Below are 16,936 nucleotides of genomic sequence, written 5' to 3'. Positions count from 1 at the left end.
GAAGATGAGCACAGAACACCAGGGAGGGGGAGGGGTACTCGGAAGACGACAGAGGATGAAGATCATCAGGAGGAAGATGAGGTGGCACAGAGACAACCAGAGGAGGGAGGGAGGGGTACTGGTCAGAAGACGACAGAGGATGAAGATCATCAGGAGGAAGATGAGGTGGCACAGAGACAACCAGAGGAGGGAGGGAGGGGTCTCGGAAGACGACAGAGGATGAAGATCATCAGGAGGAAGATGAGGTGGCACAGAGACAACCAGAGGAGGGAGGGAGGGGTCTCGGAAGACGACAGAGGATGAAGATCATCAGGAGGAAGATGAGGTGGCACAGAGACAACCAGAGGAGGGAGGGAGGGGTACTCGGAAGAAGACAGAGGATGAAGATCATCAGGAGGAAGATGAGGTGGCACAGAGACAACCAGAGGAGGGAGGGAGGGGTACTCAGAAGACGACAGAGGATGAAGATCATCAGGAGGAAGATGAGGTGGCACAGAGACAACCAGAGGAGGGAGGGAGGGGTACTCAGAAGACGACAGAGGATGAAGATCATCAGGAGGAAGATGAGGTGGCACAGAGACAACCAGAGGAGGGAGGGAGGGGTACTCAGAAGACGACAGAGGATGAAGATCATCAGGAGGAAGATGAGGTGGCACAGAGACAACCAGAGGAGGGAGGGAGGGGTACTCGGAAGACGACAGAGGATGAAGATCATCAGGAGGAAGATGAGGTGGCACAGAGACAACCAGAGGAGGGAGGGAGGGGTACTCAGAAGACGACAGAGGATGAAGATCATCAGGAGGAAGATGAGGTGGCACAGAGACAACCAGAGGAGGGAGGGAGGGGTACTCAGAAGACGACAGAGGATGAAGATCATCAGGAGGAAGATGAGGTGGCACAGAGACAACCAGAGGAGGGAGGGAGGGGTACTCGGAAGACGACAGAGGATGAAGATCATCAGGAGGAAGATGAGGTGGCACAGAGACAACCAGAGGAGGGAGGGAGGGGTACTCGGAAGACGACAGAGGATGAAGATCATCAGGAGGAAGATGAGGTGGCACAGAGACAACCAGAGGAGGGAGGGAGGGGTACTCGGAAGACGACAGAGGATGAAGATCATCAGGAGGAAGATGAGGTGGCACAGAGACAACCAGAGGAGGGAGGGAGGGGTACTCGGAAGACGACAGAGGATTAAACGTATGTGACATTTATATGTCTGTGTGTGTGGCAGCAGCAGGGTTGGTTGACCTTCAGGTTTATTTGAATGCGCAGCCTCCTGCATTTGACACCTAACATGGGATGACAAAGCAGTACACAGTAGCTGTACACACAATGCTACAGCTAAAACCCATGGCCCTGCCTGTCATCTTTACTTACTGTGGCACGGAGAGTGTGTGCCTGTGTTATATATATATATACACATTTTATATATATATAAATGTAAAAAATAAAAAAAAATTGAAATACATATATGTGTGTGTGTGTGTGTGTGTGTGTATAATGTTAGACAGGGGCAGCTCTGGACGTAGCTTTTGCAAGGCACTGTATTTCATCCCCTTGGATTCCTTCACAGTTGGTTTCAAGTGGGCTTTAAAACCATCTAGTCTAAATACTCTAATATCAAAGTGGAAGATGTTTTTGTATGAATAAAAGTGTGATAACTCAAATACAGTCGTTGCAGAAGTATTCAGCCTCTTTGTTCAAGCAAAATGAGTTCAGGAGTCACATTTGGCTTAACAAATGACAACCTATATGGAGTGATTTTCTTATGACTAACCCCTCCTCTGTCCCCCGTACATACAACATCTGTAAGGTCCCTGAGTCAACTATTGAATTTCAAACACAGATTCAAGGACAAAGACCACAAAGCTTTGAGAAAGCCTCAAAGAAGGCCAGTGATTGGTGGATGGGTAACAATAACAAATCAGACATTGAATATCTCTTTAAGCTCTTTTCATGACCAAGTTAATAATGATGCTGTGGATGGTGTATTAACCCACCCAGACACATCAAAGATACAGTCGTCCTTCTGAACTGAGCTGCAGGACAGGAAGGAAACTGCTCAGGGATACAGTCGTCCTTCTGAACTGAGCTGCAGGACAGGAAGGAACCTGCTCAGGGATACAGTTGTCCTTCTGAACTGAGCTGCAGGACAGGAAGGAACCTGCTCAGGGATACAGTTGTCCTCCTGAACTGAGCTGCAGGACAGGAAGGAACCTGCTCAGGGATACAGTCGTCCTTCTGAACTGAGCTGCAGGACAGGAAGGAAACTGCTCAGGGATACAGTCGTCCTTCTGAACTGAGCTGCAGGACAGGAAGGAACCTGCTCAGGGATACAGTCGTCTTTCTGAACTGAGCTGCAGTACAGGAAGGAACCTGCTCAGGGATACAGTCGTCTTTCTGAACTGAGCTGCAGTACAGGAAGGAACCTGCTCAGGGATACAGTCGTCTTTCTGAACTGAGCTGCAGTACAGGAAGGAACCTGCTCAGGGATACAGTCGTCTTTCTGAACTGAGCTGCAGTACAGGAAGGAACCTGCTCAGGGATACAGTCGTCCTTCTGAACTGAGCTGCAGGACAGGAAGGAACCTGCTCAGGGATACAGTCGTCCTTCTGAACTGAGCTGCAGGACAGGAAGGAAACTGCTCAGGGATACAGTCGTCCTTCTGAACTTAGCTGCAGGACAGGAAGGAACCTACTCAGGGAGGTCAACATGAGGTCATTGGTGACATTAAAACAGCTACGGAGTTCAAAGGCTGTGATGGACAAAGAGTGAGGATGGATCAACAACATTGTAATGACTCCATAATAATTATTTAAATGACAAGAAGAATACAAATATACAGAATACAAATATTTAAAAACAACCATTTTGTATTTCAACAAGGCACTAAAGTAAAAAATTAAATTAAACACGGAAAAGGAATACACTTGAAAATTGCTGCCCAGCCGTGATCCCCAACATCTTGACAGAGCTTGAAGAATTCTGAAAGTAATAATGGGCTGATATTGCACAGTCCAGGTGTGGAAAGCTCTTAGAGACTAGCCAAGAAGACTCACAGCTGTAATCGCTGTCAAAGGTGTTTCTAACGTATTGATTCAAGGAGCTGAATACTTACGCAACCACTATATTTTAGTTATTTCATTTAGATGATTTTGTTTTACAAAATGTTAAAAATGTTATTCCATTTTGACATTGGAGTATTTTGGGTAGACTGTTGACAGAAAATATCAATTAAATCCATTTTAATCCCACTTTGTAAAAAATAAAATGTGAAGAAATGTGAACTATTGAATACTTTTGCAAGGCACTGTACACGCTTAGAGAAAAGGGTTCCAAAAGAGTTCTTTGGCTGTCCCCCTAGGAGAACACTTTTTAGTTCCAAGTAGAACCTTTTTGGGTTCCATGTAGAACCCTCTGTAGAACCCGCTTTGAAGAAACAAAAAGGGTTCTTCAAAGGGTTCTCCTATGGGGACAGCCGACAAAACCCTTTAAGGTTCTAGAAAGCACATTTTTTCTGAGGCTGCACCATCGAGAGCCAAGTAAATATGAACATCCAAAACATTACTTTCAAAAAGAAAACACTGGTAATGGACAAATCAATTTTGCAACAGAGACAAATACAAGGTTTTCTTGTTTACTGGCCTTGGCCAACCACTAATAGAGAAATACCAACTCAAACAATACATGTATTTAAACCCACATCTCCAGTACTTGTAAGAGCGGGGCTGTGCTTTCAGAACATATTGTGTATTCCATCCAAACCGTATTCATGCCATTTGTAGAAGATCCACAGGCGTAACAAAGTAACAACACAGACTCGATGGATATTGTGAGGAATGTCAATCTACACTGCAGATCTCCACCATACAGTCGATGAGAGCACCTCCTCCCATGGATATTGTGAGGAATGTCAATCTACGCTGCAGATCTCCACCATACAGTCGATAAGAGCACCTCCTCCCAGCTGCCCACTGCACTGAGGCTCGGAAACACTGTCACCACCGATAAATACACCATCATTGAGAATTTCAAAGCAATTTTCTACAGCTGGCCATGCTTTCCAGCTGGCTACCCCTACCCTGGTCAACAGCCCTGCACCACCCACAGCAACTGGCCCAAGCCTCCCCATTTCTCCTTCACCCAAATCCAGATAGCCGATGTTCTGAAAGAGCTGCAAAATCTGGACCCCTACAAATCAGCCGGGCTAGACAATCTCTTTCTAAAATGATGCGCTGAAATTGTTGCAGCCCCTATTACTAGCCTGTTCAACCTCTCTTTCGTATCGTCTGAGATCCCAAAAGATTGAAAAGCTGCCGTGGTCATCCCCCCTCTTCAAAGGGGGAGACACTCTATACCCGAATTGCTGCAGACCTATATCTATCCTACCCTGCCTTTCTAAAGTCTTCGAAACCAAGTTAACAAACAGACCATTTCGAATCCCACCGTACCTTCTACGAGCTGGTCATGGGTGCACCTCAGCCACGCTCAAGGTCCTAAACGACATCATAATCGATTGGAGACAATACTGTGCAGCTGTATTCATAGACCTGGCCAAGGCTTTCGACTCTGTCAATCACCACATTCTTATTGGCAGACTCAACAGCCTTGGTTTCTCAAATGACTGCCTCACCTGGTTCACCAACTACTTCTCAGACAGAGTTAAGTGTGTTATATCGGAGGGCCTGTTGTCCGGACCTCTGGCAATCTCTATGGGGGTGCCACAGGGTTAAATTCTTGGGCCGACTCTTTTCTCTGAATACATCAGTGATGTCGCTCTTGCTGCTAGTGATTCTCTGATCCACCTCTACGCAGACGACACCATTCTGTATACTTCTGGCCCTTCTTTGGACACTGTGTTAACTAACCTCCAGACGAGCTTCAATGCCATACAACTCTCCTTCCATGGCCTCCACCTGCTCTTAAATGCAAGTAAAACTAAATGCATGCTCTTCAACCGATCGCTGCCCGCACCTGCTCGCCCGTCCAGCATCACTACTCTGGGCGGCTCTGACTTATACGTGGACAACTACAAATTCCTAGGTGTCTGGTTAGATTGTAAACTCTCCTTTCAGACTCAATATCAAACATTTCCAATCCAAAATTAAATCTAGAATTGGATTCCTATTTCGCAAACAAAGCATCCTTCACTCATGCTGCCAAACATACCCTTGTAAAACTGACCATCCTACCAATCCTCGACTTTGGCGATGTCATTTACAAAATAGCCTCCACACTCTGCTCAGCAAATTGGATGCAGTCTATCACAGTGCCATCCGTTTTGTCACCAAAGCCCCACATACTACCCACCACTGCGACCTGTATGCTCTCATTGGCTGGCCCTCGCTTCATACTCGTCGCCAAACCCACTGGCTCCAGGTCATCAATAAGTCTATGTTAGGTAAAGCCCCGTCTTATCTCAGCTCACTGGTCGCCATAGCAGCACCCACCCGCAGCATGCGTTCCAGCAGGTATATTTCACTATATTTCACATCCCCAAAGCCAATTACTCATTTGGCCACCTTTCCTTCCAGTTCTCAGCTGCCAATGACTGAAACGAACTGCAAAAATCACTGAAGCTGGAGTCATAGATCTCCCTCACTAACTTTAAGCACCAGCTGTCAGAGCAGCTCACAGATCACTGCACCTGTACATAGCCCATCGAACTACCTCATCCCTATACCGTTATTTATTTGATTTATTTAGCTCCTTTGCACCCCAGTATTTCTACTTGCACACTCATCTTCTGCGCATATATCACTCCAGTGTTTAATTGCTATATTGTAATTATTTCACCACTATGGCCAATTTATTGCCTTACCTCCCTTATCCTACCTCATTTGCACACACAGTATGTAGACTTTTTTACATTTCTTCTATTGTATTATTGGCTGTATGTTTGTGTATAACATGTGTAACTCTGTGTTGTTGTTCGTGTCGCACTGCTTTGCTTTATCTTGGCCAGGTCGCAGTTGTAAATGAGAACTTGTTCTCAACTTGCCTAAATGGTTAAATAAAGGTGAAATAAAATAAATAAAAATTGTATCCATAAACTGCCTCTTTATCTCCACCCTCTCTGTTTCAGTCCCCCTCTCTCTGTCTCCCTTTCACTCCCCCTGCCTCTCGCCCTCTCTCTGTCTCCCTTTCACTCCCCCTGCCTCTCGCCCTCTCTCTGTCTCCCTTTCACTCCCCCTGCCTCTCGCCCTCTCTCTGTCTCCCTTTCACTCCCCCTGCCTCTCGCCCTCTCTCTGTCTCCCGTTCACTCCCCCTGCCTCTCGCCCTCTCTCTGTCTCCCTTTCACTCCCCCTGCCTCTCGCCCTCTCTCTGTCTCCCTTTCACTCCCCCTGCCTCTCGCCCTCTCTCTGTCTCCCTTTCACTCCCCCTGCCTCTCGCCCTCTCTGTCTCCCGTTCACTCCCCCTGCCTCTCGCCCTCTCTGTCTCCCTTTCACTCCCCCTGCCTCTCGCCCTCTGTCTCCCGTTCACTCCCCCTGCCTCTCGCCCTCTCTCTGTCTCCCTTTCACTCCCCCTGCCTCTCGCCCTCTCTCTGTCTCCCTTTCACTCCCCCTGCCTCTCGCCCTCTCTCTGTCTCCCTTTCACTCCCCCTGCCTCTCGCCCTCTCTCTGTCTCCCTTTCACTCCCCCTGCCTCTCGCCCTCTCTCTGGCTCTCCATCTTCTCTCACTGTACATTTGGAGTGAACAGCAGAACTCTCTCTGCCAGACTACATTACCCAGCATGCTCTCCATCTTCTCTCACTGTACATTTGGAGTGAACAGCAGAACTCTCTCTGCCAGACTACATTACCCAGCATGCTCCAGTGGGCAATAAGCCCTGGCTGGTGTTATGCCATGCCTAGTGGGCACAGCATGCTTAAACAAACACACTCACATTAACCCCCAATCTCTGATCGCTCATACACAACACCCTACTGGCCCGGTAGCAGGGGGAGAGGGAGAGAGATAGAGAGAGAGAACCGGCCCGGTAGCAGGGAGATGGAAAGAGAGAGAGAACCGGCCCAGTAGCAGGGAGAGAGAGAGAGAGAGTGTGTTTCTGGCAGCGTGTTCAGCTTCCAACAAACTCTCCAATAAAGGCCAGATCCAGACCTGTGTTGGTGTTAATAAGTCCAAATAAAGATGTTCCTATTAAAAACTTCCCTCGTCCAGCCAGAGTGAATACATGAAGAACATGTTTCTATCAGCTGACCATGAATAACATCATCTGGTCCCTTCAGCTCTGAATAGATGTTGAACTCACATAGAATCACACTAATACACTTTACAAAGACCTAGTCGTGTCTTAGAAGGAAAATAAAAGTGTTTGGGAGCTCTTTATGTTCAGACGGGGTTTATGGACTGAAACACGTCCTTGAGTATATCGCTTTGAAACGCATCAAAAGCAGTAAAACTCCTGAGTGCTCTCTGTCTTCACTCAGACATACGTTCACTTATCTCACAGCACACTTAAGGTGTAGTCGTGGGCTAATTAACACACAGGAGCCTAGTCTTTGGGTCGGTCTTTGTTTGCTGAATGGCCAAGTCTTCATGACCTTGAGCACACGGCTATGAAAGCCATCAAAAGACCCATCAACACTGCCTATCTCTTGTCGAACAGAGAAGAGATGGCGTCTTCACTCAACCGTTCATTCAAATCAGCTTCATTGAACACTACAGTGCCCATAGGCTGAAGATGAGCAGTGTCCTGTGTCCTGTAGCAGTTGTCCCACAGATAATAATGACCATATCAAACAAAGAAAGACAGCGGTCCTCTGTGTATTCTCATCCCATCATATAGACCTATTAGATCGGTGTAGTAAGGGAGATGAATCATACGTGCGCACGGACCAGGTGTTAGACACACACACGGTACACACTCACACAACCAGCCTTGGTCACTAGAAACTAGAGGTCGACCGATTAGTCGGCATGGCCGATTAATTAGGGCCGATTTCGAGTTTTCATAACAAAAAAATCGGTAATCGGCATTTTTGGAGACCGATTATGGCAGATTACATTGCATTCCACGAGGAAACTGTGTGGCAGGCTGACCACCTGTTATGCGAGTGCAGCAAGGAGCCACGGTAAGTTGCTAGCTAGAATTAAACTCATCTTATACAAAACAATCAATCTTCACATAATCACTAGTTAACTACACATGGTTGATGATATTACCAGGTTAACTAGCTTGTCCTGCGTTGCATATAATCAATGCGGTGCCTGTTCATTTATCATCGAATCACTACTTCGCCAAACGGGGGATGATTTAACAAAAGCACAATCCCTTTCTTAAAATCTATACAATATACATATTCAATATATATATTTTTAAACATGCATATTTAGTTAAAATAAATTCATGTTAGCAGGCAATATTGACTAGGGAAATTGTGTCACTTCTCTTGGGTTTATTGCACACAGAGTCATGTTATTAGAAATGCTTATTAGAACACCCAATATACCCAAAGGTATATGAAATACAAATGGTAGAGAGAAAGAGTCCAAGCGTCATAATTCCTATAATAACTACAACCTAAAACTTCTTAACTGGGAATATTGAACCACCAGCTTTCATATGTTCTGTCCTCCCCTCAATACGGTACAGTCGTCCTGTCCCCTTTGCAGACAAGCATCCCCAAAGAATGATGTTTCCACCTCCATGCTTCACGGTTGGGATGGTGTTCTTGGGGTTGTACTCATCCTTCTTCCTCCAAACACGGCGAGTGGAGTTTAGACCAAAAAACTATATTTTTGTCTCATCAGACCACATGACCTTCTCCCATTCCTCCTCTGGATCATCCAGATGATCATTGGCAAACTTCAGACGGGCCTGGACATGCGCTGGCTTGAGCAGGGGGACCTTGCATGTGCTGCAGGATCTTAATCCATGACGGCGTAGTGTGTTACTAATGGTTTTCTTTGAGACTGTGGTCCCAGCTCTCTTCAGGTCATTGACCAGGTCCTGCCGTGTAGTTCTGGGCTGATCCCTCATCTTCCTCATGATCATTGATGCCCCACGAGGTGAGATCTTGCATGGAGCCCCAGACCGAGGGTGATTGACTGTCATCTTGAACTTCTTCCATTTTCTAATAATTGCGCCAACAGTTGTTGCCTTCTCACCAAGCTGCTTGCCTATTGTCCTGTAGCCCATCCCATTCTTGTGCAGGTCTACAATTTTATCCCTGATGTCCTTACACAGCCCACTGGTCTTGGCCATTGTGGAGAGGTTGGAGTCTGTTTGATTGAGTGTGTGTACAGGTGTCTTTTATACAGGTAAAGAGTTCAAACAGGTGCAGTTAATACAGGCAATGAGTGGAGAACAGGAGGGCTTCTTAAAGAAAAACTAACTGGTCTGTGAGAGCCGGAATTCTTACTGGTTGGTAGGTGATCAAATACTTATGTCATGCAATAAAATGCTAATTAATTACTTAAAAATCATACAATGTGATTTTCTGGATTTTTGTTTTAGATTCCGTCTCTCACAGTTGAAGTGTACTGATGATAAAAAATTACAGACCTCTACATGCTTTGTAAGTAGGAAAACCTGCAAAATCGGCAGTGTATCAAATACTTGTTCTGCCCACTGTATATATAAAAATCGGCATCGGCTTTTTTTGGTCCTCCAATAATCGGTATCGGTGTTGAAAAATCATAATCAGTCGACCTCTATTAGAAACAGCCGTTGATTTTGGACATTTGAAAAAGACACACACACACACACACACACACACACACACACACACACACACACACACACACACACACACACACACACACACACACACACACACACACACACACACACACACACACACACACACACACTTTAAGATCTAGTCATGGTTTTGTATCTGGGGTTTAGATCCCCTACTGTGTGGTGCTGTAATGTGCTGTTTTGGTCTGAGAATCATACAGGGGTTTCTAAAATGAAAGGCGGGGAGCGGTAGGGGGTAGGTGAGCAGCACGCTCCAGTAAACTACAGATTTATGCATCCCTTGGTAGCACTTTTTGAGGTTTACAATATTGATCCAATACACAGCTAGACACACACACACACACACACACACACACACACGCATTCCTTCAAATACACAAACACAAAAGCATTCCTTCAAACTCACAGTCAAATATTAATTCCACAACTAAACACACACCAAACCAAAACCGTTCCCTCTCTTCGTCGCTGCTAGTCAAACGCACCAAACCAAAACAATTCCCTCTCTTCGTCGCTGCTAGTCAAACGCACCAAACCAAAACAATTCCCTCTCTTTGTCGCTGCTAGTCAAACGCACCAAACCAAAACAATTCCCTCTCTTTGTCGCTGCTAGTCAAACGCACCAAACCAAAACAATTCCCTCTCTTTGTCGCTGCTAGTCAAACGCACCAAACCAAAACAATTCCCTCTCTTTGTCACTGCTAGTCAAACACACCAAACCAAAACAATTCCCTCTCTTTGTCGCTGCTAGTCAAACACACACAAACTACATTTTTGCTCAAATGTCACCTTTCACACAAAACAACAAATGACTGAACAACTTTGTGGGATTTGAATATGAGTTCTAGCTGTGTCAAAGTCAACATTATTTTTCACAAAAAAAGGAGTTGCGTGTGCGGATGCATCAATCCTCACAACGTCTCTGTGTGTGTTCAAATTCCCTTTAACAGTACATTAAGAAAGCACAGACCGGCATGGGCCCATATACTGATCTCTTTTAACCTGCCCAACCAGATTGTTTAATGGCTGGTTCTTATGTAAGGCTGTTATCTTGACCCACAGCACACAGAGAAAAGGGTTATATAAATGTAGGGTTAAGTTGAGTACAGTGTAGCTTAGATTTAGAGATTTAAAGGACTTTGATCTGAAACAGGGAGGAGAGGAAGACTGGCATTTTTAACCCAAAGTTCAAATACATTGATGACATATTTGTCAAACCCTTTAGTACTGCTTTACTGAGCTGAGTTAACAGCAGCACCCTAACAGCAGCACCCTAACAGCAGCACCCTAACAGCAGCACCCTAACAGCAGCACCCTAACAGCAGCACCTAACAGCAGCACCCTAACAGCACCCTAACAGCAGCACCCTAACAGCAGCACCCTAACAGCAGCACCTAACAGCAGCACCCTGCAAACAGTCCAACACTCTAACCACAGCACCCTGCCCTAACAGCAGCACAACAGCAGCACCCTAACAGCAGCACCCTAACAGCAGCACCTGAACTTGCAACCTTTAGGTTACTAGTCCAACACTCTAACCACTAGGCTACCCTGCCACTTAACAGCAGCACATTCACAGCAGCACCCTAACAGCAGCACCCTAACAGCAGCACCCTAACAGCAGCACCCTAACAGCAGCACCCTAACAGCAGCACATTCACAGCAGCACCCTAACAGCAGCACCCTAACAGCAGCACCTAACAGCAGCACCCTAACAGCAGCACCCTAACAGCAGCACCGCATCTCCAAATACAACTTTGGAAAATATCTTCCTAAATAGTGTCTAGAGTTTTTTTTAAAGTGAGTAAAAATGAGATTTAAAATGTAATTTGCTCTGGTTTTAGGGAGTGTGTGTGTGTGTGTGTGTGTGTGTGTGTGTGTGTGTGTGTGTGTGTGTGTGTGTGTGTGTGTGTGTGTGTGTGTGTGTGTGTGTGTGTGTGTGTGTATACAGCACAGATGGGCGAAGAGGCTCAGTGTCTCTGCAGAAAGGACAGGGGATTACAAGTCAGTGCAGTCAAAGGGCAGGTTCTAGCTAGTAGCTACACATGGCACCTCAGACACACAACTGCACACACACACATTGTGCTTATCAATCTCAGCAGTCTGTGTGCGAGTGTGTCTATAGTCCTTTAAATCCCTACATCTAAACTCTGTACTGTCTGTTCTCAACTTAACCCTGAATGTATATAACCCTGTGTGTGTGTGTGTGTGTGTGTGTGTGTGTGTGTCGGGTTAGTGGAGGCAGACTGCGGGGCGAAGGTACACCTGATAAATGACAACACATGTTTTTCAAAAACCCCCACGAGAGAATTAACTAGATGAGAAAGTAGGAGGCAAATCTCTGGGGAACCCATCTGTAATACTGAATGACCAGATATCTGGAAACTAGAGAGAGGGATGGAGGGAGAGAAACACTGAGGGATGGAAAGGGAAAGAGAGAGAGAGACAGAGATGGATTTTAAAGTGTTAGAGACTAAATGTGTTCCTCTGACCAACTGTAGAAAAATCCCCATTAACTATGAAGTCTAAGTCTCCACGTCTCTCCCTTTCTCAGCCAAGCGGTTATATAGACACTATTACACATGTGCCAAATCAATTACAGTGGAGCAGGAAAAAGACACAGCAGCTGATGACATCAACCTTTGTGCTCTAGGATACAGAAGACCTGTGCTGTTCACTGACATCAATAAGCCCTAAGGCAAATATGCATACAGTTAGATTCACCATGGAAACGTGGTGGGAGGCTGATATTGAACATACTGCATGAAACCTACATTACATACGTGGGATATGTGGGATAAAGATCACTACACCCAATCCAACCTCCTAAAAACAGTCCAGTGAGTTTATTGACATGCAACAACACGATATAAAGCCTCAATAGATACACTGCCTGACATCCCTGAAGAACATGTCTGCTGTGACAGAAGCAGACGTGGTTCAATGTCCACAGTGAAATGTTCAACTATTATTTGGAAAGGAGACAATAAAACACTTAGGCCTACTCTTAAATTGAAAATAAACGTTTGTTCTTGTTTCTCAAGTGAGCCCGGCAAGAGAAAATGTGTCTAGATGTGTCTTTCGATGGTACCTACTGGTTCAATTATTATTTTGGAAAAAAAGATCCTAAATTGAGATGAAACGGTCAAGGCGCAGGTCAGGGGCCAGGAAGATTCTCACACAGAACAAGATCAAGCTGTAGGTAGGTCTGTAGCCTAACACCTGATACAGGCTGTAGGTAGGTCTGTAGCCTAACACCTGATACAGGCTGTAGGTAGGTCTGTAGCCTAACACCTGATACAGGCTGTAGGTAGGTCTGTAGCCTAACACCTGATACAGGCTGTAGGTAGGTCTGTAGCCTAACACCTGATACAGGCTGTAGGTAGGTCTGTAGCCTAACACCTGATACAGGCAGGCCTAACACCTGATACAGGTAGGTCTGTAGCCTAACACCTGATACAGGCTGTAGGTAGGTCTGTAGTAACACCTGATACAGCCTAACACCTGATACAGGCTGTAGGTAGGTCTGTAGCCTAACACCTGATACAGGCTGTAGGTAGGTCTGTAGCCTAACACACCTGATACAGGCTGTAGGTAGGTCTGTAGCCTAACACCTGATACAGGCTGTAGGTAGGTCTGTAGCCTAACACCTGATACAGGCTGTAGGTAGGTCTGTAGCCTAACACCTGATACAGGCTGTAGGTAGGTCTGTAGCCTAACACCTGATACAGGCTGTAGGTAGGTCTGTAGCCTAACACCTGATACAGGCTGTAGGTAGGTCTGTAGCCTAACACCTGATACAGGCTGTAGGTAAGCCTAACACCTGATACACAGGCTGATAGGTAGGTCTGTAGCCTAACACCTGATACAGGCTGTAGGTAGGTCTGTAGCCTAACACCTGATACAGGCTGTAGGTAGGTCTGTAGCCTAACACCTGATACAGGCTGTAGGTAGGTCTGTAGCCTAACACCTGATACAGGCTGTAGGTAGGTCTGTAGCCTAACACCTGATACAGGCTGTAGGTAGGTCTGTAGCCTAACACCTGATACAGGCTGTAGGTAGGTCTGTAGCCTAACACCTGATACAGGCTGTAGGTAGGTCTGTAGCCTAACACCTGATACACAGGCTGTAGGTACAGGCTCTAGGTCTGCCTAACACCTGATACAGGCTGTACAGGCTGTAGGTAGGTCTAGGTAGCCTAACACCTGATACAGGCTGTAGGTAGGTCTGTAGCCTAACACCTGATACAGGCTGTAGGTAGGTCTGTAGCCTAACACCTGATACAGGCTGTAGGTAGGTCTGTAGCCTAACACCTGATACAGGTCTGTAGCCTAACACCTGATACAGGCTGTAGGTAGGTCTGTAGCCTAACACCTGATACAGGCAGCCTAACACCTGATACAGGCTGTAGGTAGGTCTGTAGCCTAACACCTGATACAGGCTGTAGGTAGGTCTGTAGCCTAACACCTGATACAGGCTGTAGGTAGGTCTGTAGCCTAACACCTGATACAGGCTGTAGGTAGGTCTGTAGCCTAACACCTGATACAGGCTGTAGGTAGGTCTGTAGCCTAACACCTGATACAGGCTGTAGGTAGGTCTCTAACACCTGATACAGGCTGTAGGTAGCCTAACACCTGATACAGGCTGTAGGTAGGTCTGTAGCCTAACACCTGATACAGGCAGGCTGTAGCCTAACACCTGTAGGTCTGTAGCCTAACACCTGATACAGGCTGTAGGTAGGTCTGTAGCCTAACACCTGATACAGGCTGTAGGTAGGTCTGTAGCCTAACACCTGATACAGGCTGTAGGTAGGTCTGTAGCCTAACACCTGATACAGGCTGTAGGTAGGTCTGTAGCCTAACACCTGATACAGGCTGTAGGTAGGTCTGTAGCCTAACACCTGATAACACCTGATACAGGCTGTAGGTAGGTAGCCTAACACCTGATACAGGCTGTAGGTAGGTCTGTAGCCTAACACCTGATACAGGCTGTAGGTAGGTCTGTAGCCTAACACCTGATACAGGCTGTAGGTAGGTCTGTAGCCTAACACCTGATACAGGCTGTAGGTAGGTAGCCTAACACCTGATACAGGCTGTAGGTAGGTCTGTAGCCTAACACCTGATACAGGCTGTAGGTAGGTCTGTAGCCTAACACCTGATACAGGCTGTAGGTAGGTCTGTAGCCTAACACCTGATACAGGCTGTAGGTAGGTCTGTAGCCTAACACCTGATACAGGCTGTAGGTAGGTCTGTAGCCTAACACCTGATACAGGCTGTAGGTAGGTCTGTAGCCTAACACCTGATACAGGCTGTAGGTAGGTCTGTAGCCTAACACCTGATACAGGCTGTAGGTAGGTCTGTAGCCTAACACCTGATACAGGCTGTAGGTAGGTCTGTAGCCTAACACCTGATACAGGCTACAGGCTGTAGGTAGGTCTGTAGCCTAACACCTGATACAGGCTGTAGGTAGGTCTGTAGCCTAACACCTGATGATACAGGCTGTAGGTAGGTCTGTAGCCTAACACCTGATACAGGCTGTAGGTAACACCTGATACAGCTGTCTGTAGCCTAACACCTGATACAGGTAGCCTAACACCTGATACAGGCTGTAGGTAGGTCTGTAGCCTAACACCTGATACAGGCTGTAGGTAGGTCTGTAGCCTAACACCTGATACAGGCTGTAGGTAGGTCTGTAGCCTAACACCTGATACAGGCTGTAGGTAGGTCTGTAGCCTAACACCTGATACAGGCTGTAGGTAGGTCTGTAGCCTAACACCTGACACAGGCTGTAGGTAGGTCTGTAGCCTAACACCTGATACAGTATACTGCCAAGGGCAGGAGTGTTGCAGAGGGATGGATATATAGATATATGCTACTGATAAAAGGGAGATTACAAACTGGGGTTTGAAAAAGAGGAAACCTGTAGTTTTAAAGATCAGAACGAAGTTGATCATAATCTCCCAATGACACCGGATCTACCGATTTAACCGGATTAAACAAAGCTAATGAAACGAGATAATATTGGGGGAGGGGAAATAGGGAAATCCAAAATATCCATATTGTTATTAAAATAATGTCATTATGCTGTTGCCTATTAATGTTAGTCTATTGAAGAAACGTTGGACCGATTATCAAAGATGAAAATAGAATGCATTGCATTGCGTGGGATAACGCAGCTTTCCAAAACAACGTAATGTCCACTGCATCGGTTTACATTACAACAACAAGCTATACCGAAATGACAAAAACATTTTCCCGAAACAATCGTTTGCTGTAAACTGCTACAAAACAAAATCTAAACTGCAGAGTTGTACAGCATCAGTTACATTGTAACGAATGATTTCAACAAGTACTACAACAGGAACGAACAGTCCATGTTTTCAACCGTGGCCAGTGAGATGAAACGCAGTGTCATTTTCTTTGTCATCCCCCACCTTCCCTAAAATACTAAAATTATTTTCTGTGACATTTCCCCAATGCAGCAATGCGCGTTCCCTGGTGCCGACGTCCAGGGCAACAAGGTAACGCGCAACACCAATCCAGGTTTCAATTCTGAAGGTGGAACGCGCACTGCCCTCCCCCAACAATAATATAGTATGCCTACAATAAAATGAGCAGCGCGCACACAGGCACAGAAAACCCTTTCTCATTTGCCGAGCTACAATTCCATCTGGACACGTGACACGCCCTGCTTTACAATAAATAAACAGAAAAAAAAATGACAAAAATTGTTTCCTCACTTTCAAATCACTAATACCCGAGCAAAACACCGTTATCACATCCACATACAATAACAACATAACGTCCATATCGCTGAAACATATGGCAATAAGATCCAAAGCTTTAAAAAACTTTAACTATATATTTGGGCAAGTCCGGGGGAGGCGGTCGGTGTTGAGACGCGAGGCAGCAAAAAAATGACAGCTCGCTCCGCTCAGCACCCTGGCTTGCGGACCGCAGCAGCAGCGTCCGTTTTTCCCCAGGACACAACAGCCAAGCCATTTAAGTGTTTTCTCCCCAAACCACGCGCACCCTGGCTCTCCAGCCGAACCTCCATGCAAGGCGAAACGAGCTTACCTACACAGTGAATGAGTTTGTGTCGCCACGAGTCAAGTTCCTGCCGAAAGCCGCGCCTCTCGATCGTGCATTGCTGCCTTTTGCACAGACTCGCCATTTTCTACCGGGCCCTCCCGCGGACGCGCACATTCTGCTAGGTGCTTGTGCGCATACG

At 46.2% G+C, this 16,936-nt stretch overlaps 1 protein-coding gene across 2 annotated transcripts in view; it reads right to left on the bottom strand.

The window, feature by feature from the left end:
- The window catches only part of lcor (ligand dependent nuclear receptor corepressor), a 103,479-nt gene extending 86,543 nt beyond the window's left edge, over positions 1-16,936 (bottom strand). For both annotated transcript variants that reach the window (XM_052528039.1, XM_052528040.1), the window contains exon 1: positions 16,783-16,936. In XM_052528039.1, coding sequence (XP_052383999.1) covers positions 16,783-16,879 — 97 coding nt within the window. In that variant the 5' untranslated portion in view covers positions 16,880-16,936. The remainder of the gene's footprint in view (positions 1-16,782) is intronic.

The sequence above is a fragment of the Oncorhynchus keta genome, chromosome 10, assembly GCF_023373465.1.
Source record: "Oncorhynchus keta strain PuntledgeMale-10-30-2019 chromosome 10, Oket_V2, whole genome shotgun sequence".
NCBI lineage: Eukaryota > Metazoa > Chordata > Actinopteri > Salmoniformes > Salmonidae > Oncorhynchus > Oncorhynchus keta.
The sequence above is the reverse complement of the archived record's forward strand: the minus strand, read 5'-3'. Positions and strand labels throughout refer to the sequence as shown.